At 53.1% G+C, this 7,080-nt stretch overlaps 1 protein-coding gene across 1 annotated transcript; it reads left to right on the top strand.

The window, feature by feature from the left end:
* The first annotated feature begins 4,730 nt into the window (after positions 1 to 4,730).
* LOC121063387 (olfactory receptor 14C36-like) lies at positions 4,731 to 5,693 on the top strand. The gene has a single exon (XM_040543810.1). The coding sequence runs from the start codon at positions 4,731 to 4,733 to the stop codon at positions 5,691 to 5,693; it is 963 nt and encodes a 320-aa protein (XP_040399744.1).
* The last annotated feature ends 1,387 nt before the right edge of the window (positions 5,694 to 7,080 follow it).

The raw sequence follows: 7,080 nt of genomic DNA, 5'->3' as shown, positions 1-7,080 counted from the left end.
TCAGGAGGGAAAAGGGCACAAAGGTCTTTAGGATCATCCTCCACAACATGCCCATCAGCTCTGCACCTCCACAAAACTGCGCTTCCTACCTACAACTTTTGTTTCCAGAATGGCTTCTAGGGTTCCTTTTTCCAGGCCCTCACGCATGGTTTTGTTTTGGATGTGCAGGGATGGGAGAAGGAAATCCAAGGCACAGATGGATCTGAGCTTGGGAGGGGATGCAAAGAATAAAAGGAAGAGATTCTATAGATACATTGCTCAGGAAAGAAAGGCCAAGGAGAGTGTACCCCCTCCGATGGATGAGAAGGGTGAACTGGTAATGACAGACATGGAGAAGGCTGAGGGACTAAACAACGTCTTCTCCTCAGTCTTCAGTGCCAGTCAGGCTTCCCAAATCTCTCATTTCCCTGAACCCAGAGCTGGAGGCTGGGGGACAAAGTCCCAACCACTTTAAGTGAAGAGCAGGTTCGAGACCACCTGATGAAACTAAACACGTACAAGTCTATGGGGCCTGATGACTTGCATCCCAGGGTCCACAGGGAACTGGCTGATGTAGTTGCCAAGGCTCTCTCCATCATATCAGAAGAGTCCTGGCAGTCGGGTGAAGTCCCTAGTGACTGGGAAAAGGGAAACATCACTCCCATTTTTAAAAAGGGTAGAAAGGAGGATCCAGGGAACTTGGTGAGCCATACCTCTGTGCCTGGCAAGATCATGGAAAAGATCTTCCTAGAATCAATGTCAGGCACTTGGAAGAGAAAGAGGTGATCCGAGACAGCCAACATGGCTTCACCAAAGGGTAAATCGTGTTGGCCCAATCTGGTGGCTTTCTACAATGGAGTGACCACATCAAACAACAAGGGAAGGCCAACCGATGTCATCTACTTGGACTTCTGTAAGACCTTTGACACAGTCCCACATGACATCCTGGTCTCCAAATTGGAGGGATTGGATTGGACCATTGAGTGGATAAGGAGTTGGCTTGCAGGTCACACCCAGAGAGTAATGGTCAAGGGCTCTATGTCCAAGTGAAGGCTGGTGATGAGTGGTGTCCCTCAGGGGTCAATCCTGAGACCGGTACTCTTTAATATCTTTATCAATGACAGGGACAGTGGGGTAGAGTGCACCCTCAGCAAGTGTGCAGATGACACCAAGCTGGGTGGTGTAGTTGATGCAACAGAGGAAGGGATGCCATCCAAAGGGTCCTGGACAAGCTTGAAATTTGGGCCCATGTTAACCTAAGGAGGGTCAACAAGTCCAAGTGCAAGGTGCTGCACCTGGGCTGGGGAAATCCCAGACATGGGGATAGGCTGGGAGAAGAACTCATTGAGAGCAGCCCTGCAGAGAAGGACTTGGGGGTTCTGCTGCATGAAAAGCTCGACATGAGCCAGCAGTGAGTGCTGGCAGCCCAGAAGGCCAAGTGCATCCTGGGCTGCATCAAGAGAGGAGTGGGCAGCAGGTGGAGGCAGGTGATTGTCCCCATCTGCTCTGCCCTTGTGAGGCCCCACTTGGAGTCCTGCGTCCAGGTCTGGGGCCCCCAGCACAAGAAGGATGTGGGCTGTTAGAGTGGGTCCAGAGGAGGGCCACAAAGATGATCAAGGGGCTGGAGCACCTCTCCTATGAAGAAAGGCTGAGAGATCTGGGGATGTTCAGCCTACCAGAAGAGAAGGCTCCGGGGTGATGTCATTGCAGACTTTCAGTACTTAAAGTGGTCTTATAAAGTGAATGGAGAAGGACTCTTTACTCAGGTAGAAAATGATAGGGCAAGGGGAATTGGTTTTAAATTAAAAGGGGAGATTCAGATTAGAGGTTAGAAGGAAAATTTTCACTCAGGATAATGAGGCACTGGAACAGGTTTTCCACACAGGTATTGGATGTCCCGTCTCTGCAGGTCTTCCAGAGCAAGTTAGATGAAGTCCTGAGCAACCATGATCTACTGGGAGGTGTCACTGCCCATGGTAGGGGGGGTGGAACTAGATGATCTTTCGGGTACTTTCCAACCCAGGCCATTCTGTGATTCCATGATTCTATGACTGGTTAAAAGTAATTTTAAAATATACTTAAGGAAATCATTCTCTCAGTTTCCCAAATAACCAGATAGTCCTGTTAGGATAATTTCTAATATTAAACTTTGATAATAAGTATAATGACAAAAATGATATGATAATAATCACAATACTGAAGTCATTATTGATGATGAAGAAGCATGTATAGAAATATTTTCCTCACAGCATCTTTGAGCTCCTGGTTCCTCATGCTGTAGATGAGGGGGTTCAGTGCTGAAGGCAGCACCGAGTACAGAACTACAACCGCCAGGTCCCTTGACGGGGAATAGATGGAGGGAGGCTTCAGGTAGGCAAACATGGCAGTGCTGATAAACAGGGAGACCACAGCCAGGTGAGGGAGGCACGTGGAAAAGGCTTTGTGCCGGCCCTGCTCAGACGGCATCCTCAGCACCAGCCTGAGGATCTGAATATAGGAGAAAACAATGAAAGCAAAACAGCCAAAGACTAAAGAAACACTAAACACAAGTGCCCCAACTTCCCTGAAGTAGGCATCTGAGCAGGAGAGCTTGAGGATCTGGGGGATCTCACAGAAGAACTGGTCCACAGCATTGCCTTGGCAGAGGGGCAGGGAAAATGTAGTGGCCGTGTGCAGGACAGCATTGAGAAAGCCACTGCCCCACGCAGCTGCTGCCATCTGGGCACAAGCTCTGCTGCACAGTAGGAGGAGGGCCTGGGGCACCACGAGGGATGCCATACGAGAGTGGTGCTGCTCACCAGGAACCAGGTCAGCTTCCTAAAGACCTGCCTTACAAGGAGCATGGCCACCAAGAAAATCTGCGTTATCAGACTCAGCTCAGATCCTGTGAGATACCACAGAGACAAGGGTCTAGAGCCAGCAGAGAAAGAGGTACAGTTGTGGGAGTCCCTAGGACAATATGGTGTGGAGAGGAGCAAGGGCTGTAGCAAGGCTGAGAGTCCCAACAGGACCCAGGTCTTTGTGTCCGTGGCCACGGCTGTTGTCTCTGCCACTGAGGCCTAGGAGGAGACAGCTTATCGGTAAAGCACCAGGGCCTCATTGCCTCCTCGCCCCCACCCATGAACCAGGCAGGGCTCGGACCATTCTCCTGCACTTGCCCATGCTCATCCCCATCTCCTCCTGCCCCAGGAAGAGCCCTGACCACTTTGTGACAGGAACAGATCTCCCTTCCATGGTGCCAGTGGTCAAGGCCTGGCCCTTGTGCTTGGTGAAACACATCCAGATTGTCTACACATCAGGGTCACCTTCACACTGTCTTTGTCTCCTTGTCCTCATAGTCTCCAATGCTCTGCTCTAACGAGCTCCAAGGGAGGCTGTGTCAGTGCTGGCCCTCAGGGGGACACTGCAGGAAACTTGCCTCTCACTTGGACTTCTGGAGAGATGTCTTCAATTGTCTCTCAGTGCCTGAGGTTCATGGGCTCCTCACCAGAGCCCCCCGAGGGGGGATTCCAATGCCTTGCGCTGGGCGTCTGGTGCTGAGCTGGGCCGGGCTCCTGGGACAGAGAGAGCTCCTGGCAAGAGGGCCGTGGTGCAGAGAGACAGCTCTGGCCAGGAGCAGCTCCTCTGCACAGCGCAGCAGGGCTGGGGGCTCTGACCGCAGCTGGCACGGGGAGAGGAGACAAGGAGAGAGGGCTTGGAGGCACTTGGCAGTGGGAGGATGCTGAGAGCTGCCTGCAGGAGAAATCTGCACAGCCCTTGACAAGGGAAGTCTCTGGCTGCAGGGCCATGCAGCTGCACGTCCTGGAAGGGTCTCCTGCTGGGTCTTGTTTCTGGGAGGCCAGTGGGCAACGCAGTAGGCTTTGAGAGTCCTGCTGGATGGCACCTGCGAGGTGAGGAAGTCTGGCAGAAGCCCCTCAGAGTGTCATAACCCAGCTGCCCCTGGTCAGCCAAAAGCCGAGTGGCCCAGCCTCCTCCAGAAAATGCAGGGGATGCAGAATGGATATTGGGACACCCCAGCTTGCAAATACCCAGCTCTGTCTGTGCTGGATCCTCCTGGTCTGCATGCTTCTCTGCAGCAGGATGCAGCTCTCTCGTGCCATCCTTGTGTTATCCAGGTGCCCCAAGGAGGAGACACCTCCACGCTAAGGCCATGTCCATGCTGCTGGATGGTTGTCTGTGGGCAGCCGGAGTGAGGCCTCTGCAGCCCTGGCTAGGAGGGAAGAGCTGAGATCTTGCTCATAACCCTCAGAGAAGGTGAGGATTCTGCCCAGCTGCACTTGGACTGGGGCTTCTCTGCTCTCAGATGTCTCCAGTGTCTTCCCAGGGAAACACCGCAGCAGGACGGTCCTGCAGCTCACAGACGGGTGACACAGGGCAGCTGAGAACAGGAGTGTTCAGCAGTGGCATCTGCACCTCTGTTCTGCATTGGGGTGCACTGTTTGAAACAGCACTGCAAAATTCATTGACCTGATCAGTGGACTGAACTTGAGTTTCCCCCATGTTCCTGCCTCCCTCCTGCTGCACAGCAGGAAGGACTCCTCTGGAGCCCACAGCAGCCCCTGCTCCCAGTGCCACTCTCAGCCAGCACCAGCCGCAGCTCAAGCAGGAGAGCTGCAGAAAGGTTCTCCTGAACAGAGACAGGCTTGTGCTAGGGATGTTCTAAGGCTTGCAGTAGGTTTTCCTGAGATAAGTCTGTTCTAACTTCTTCTACCTTTTCCTCTTCAACAGACAACTGTGTCCCAAGTCAGAAAATGTCCAACAGCAGCTCTGTGAGCGAGTTCCTCCTGCTGGCATTCGCAGACACGAGGGAGCTGCAGCTCCTGCACTTCGCGCTCTTCCTGGGCATCTACCTGGCTGCCCTCCTGGGCAACGGCCTCATCCTCACCACCGTAGCCTGCAACCACCGCCTCCACACCCCCATGTACTTCTTCCTCCTCAACCTCGCCCTCCTCGACCTGGGCTGCATCTCCACCACTCTCCCCAAAGCCATGGCCAATGCCCTCTGGGACACCAGGGCCATCTCCTATCAAGAGTGTGCTGCTCAGGTCTTTTTCTTTCTGTTCTTTATATCAGCAGAATATTCCCTTCTCACTGTCATGTCCTATGACCGCTACGTTGCCATCTGCAAGCCCCTGCACTACGGGAGCCTCGTGGGCAGCAGAGCTTGTGCCCAGATGGCAGCAGCTGCCTGGGGCAGTGGCTTTCTCAATGCTGTCCTGCACACGGCCACGACATTTTCCCTGCCCCTCTGCCAAGGCAATGCTGTGGACCAGTTCTTCTGTGAGATCCCCCAGATCCTCAAGCTCTCCTGCTCAGACACCTACCTCAGGGAAGTTGGGGCACTTGTGTTTAGTGTTTCTTTATTATTTGGTTGTTTTGTTTTTATTGTGCTGTCCTATGTGCAGATCTTCAGGGCTGTGCTGAGGATCCCCTCTGAGCAGGGCCAGCACAAAGCCTTTTCCACGTGCCTCCCTCACCTGGCCGTGGTCTCCCTATTTGTCAGCACTGCCATGGTTGCCTACCTGAAGCCCCCCTCCATCTCTTCCCCATCCCTGGACCTGGTGGTGGCAGTTCTGTACTCGGTTTTGCCTCCAGCAGTGAACCCCCTCATCTATAGCATGAGGAACCTGGAGCTGAAGGATGCCCTGTGGAAATTGATGACTAGATGTGTTTTGGAAGCAGTAAATTTCCATTCTACCTCTGCAGATGACTAATAATGTCAATAACTACTAGAACAGCTAATATTATATATATAATTATTTTGGGGTGTGTTTGTGTATTTATGAGTGTTTTTATTACAGGACTTTCTTTGGTTTCATACGGCTAAAGTTTCCCATTGGAATGATATGATTCATCTCATTTCTTTTAGAATATGTACCTGTCAAGTATAGCTCAGAGATCCTGTATATGAGGAGCCAGGCCCTCTGTGAATTTAAATAAAAGAAAGGAGGCTGCACTGCCTTCCTTGTGTGACGTCCTTCCTCTGAGAGCTGCTCTGGCTCTGCAGGGGCAGTGCCATGTGCAGGGCTGCAGAGGAAAAGAGTCCCATGCCAGCAGCACGGCCAGGGAGCACCAGCGCTTGGGGCATGCAGGGCTACTCTCTTGCCACTGCCACCCTCTCGTGCTGAGCCCTGCTGGTGGGGTCAGGCCCGGCTGCTCCTGTAGCTTGGTGCCAGTGCTGCCGTGGGGCTGTGCTGGGACTGCAGGCAGGGACAGGCAGTGGGCACGGCAGTGGCACAGCTGGCCTGCGCTGCAGCACTTCCCTCCTAAGGGGGGATCTCCTTCAAGGTGAACTGACCAGAGCTCAAGTGCTCAATCTGCTGTGAGCAGGCAGAGGAGAGCTCTGCAGCCCCAGGGCACGCAGCAGCCCCAGCAAAGGAGTCTGGCGAGTGATTTGACTGCAAGGGCCCTCCTGCCCTAGCACCTCCCAGAACTGGCACGGCACTGGCTCCTGTGTGTCAGAGAGGCTTGGAGCCCAGGAGGTGTGCCATGGTCTAGAAGGATCACAACCAGATCACTTCTACCTGGGCAGATTCTGGGCAAAACGGGGTGTTTTGTAGGTGTGGTATTATGAGCTCCGTGGTGCCTCAGAAGCTCCAAGTCCAGTAGGAAGCTAATGGCTGTTAAGTGGCATGTGAGGTGACTTTTTTCTGAAGCAGCTGACAGGTCATCCTTTGACTCCTGGTTGGGATCTGTGCCTTTAGGCTCACATCTGCTGGTCTGCATGACGGGCCACCAGATGCATCTGCTTTGTACACAGTTTGTGATATCCTCGCTTCCTAAGTACTGGGTTGGCCCCATAGAGGAAGAGGTCTTGGATTGGGATTGTCAGGCCAAAGTTTTCGGCTTTTGCCTGAACTCATCCTTCAGGGCTGCTTTTGTGGTGGTGCAGAGCTGCTGGGCACATTGTGCAGGGTGCTCCTACAGCCTTTGTGTGCTTCTCTGTGCTGGCTTGGGAGCTGCTTCTTTCTCAGGTGCAGAGTAGCCAACAGAGGTGAGACAGATACTCTGAGCTCATGAAAGCCATCAGAAAGCTGCCTCTAAGAAGATGACTGGTATGGGGAGGTCAGGAGAAGGGTGGCCAGGAGAGATGTGAGATTT

This window comes from Cygnus olor, unplaced genomic scaffold (assembly GCF_009769625.2).
Source record: "Cygnus olor isolate bCygOlo1 unplaced genomic scaffold, bCygOlo1.pri.v2 scaffold_78_ctg1, whole genome shotgun sequence".
Classification (NCBI taxonomy): Eukaryota; Metazoa; Chordata; class Aves; order Anseriformes; family Anatidae; genus Cygnus; species Cygnus olor.
The sequence above is the reverse complement of the archived record's forward strand: the minus strand, read 5'-3'. Positions and strand labels throughout refer to the sequence as shown.

Bases quoted from the DNA above. Each gene is read 5' to 3' on its own strand.
- LOC121063387 (XM_040543810.1), top strand. From the start codon at position 4,731: ATGTCCAACAGCAGCTCTGTGAGCGAGTTCCTCCTGCTGGCATTCGCA.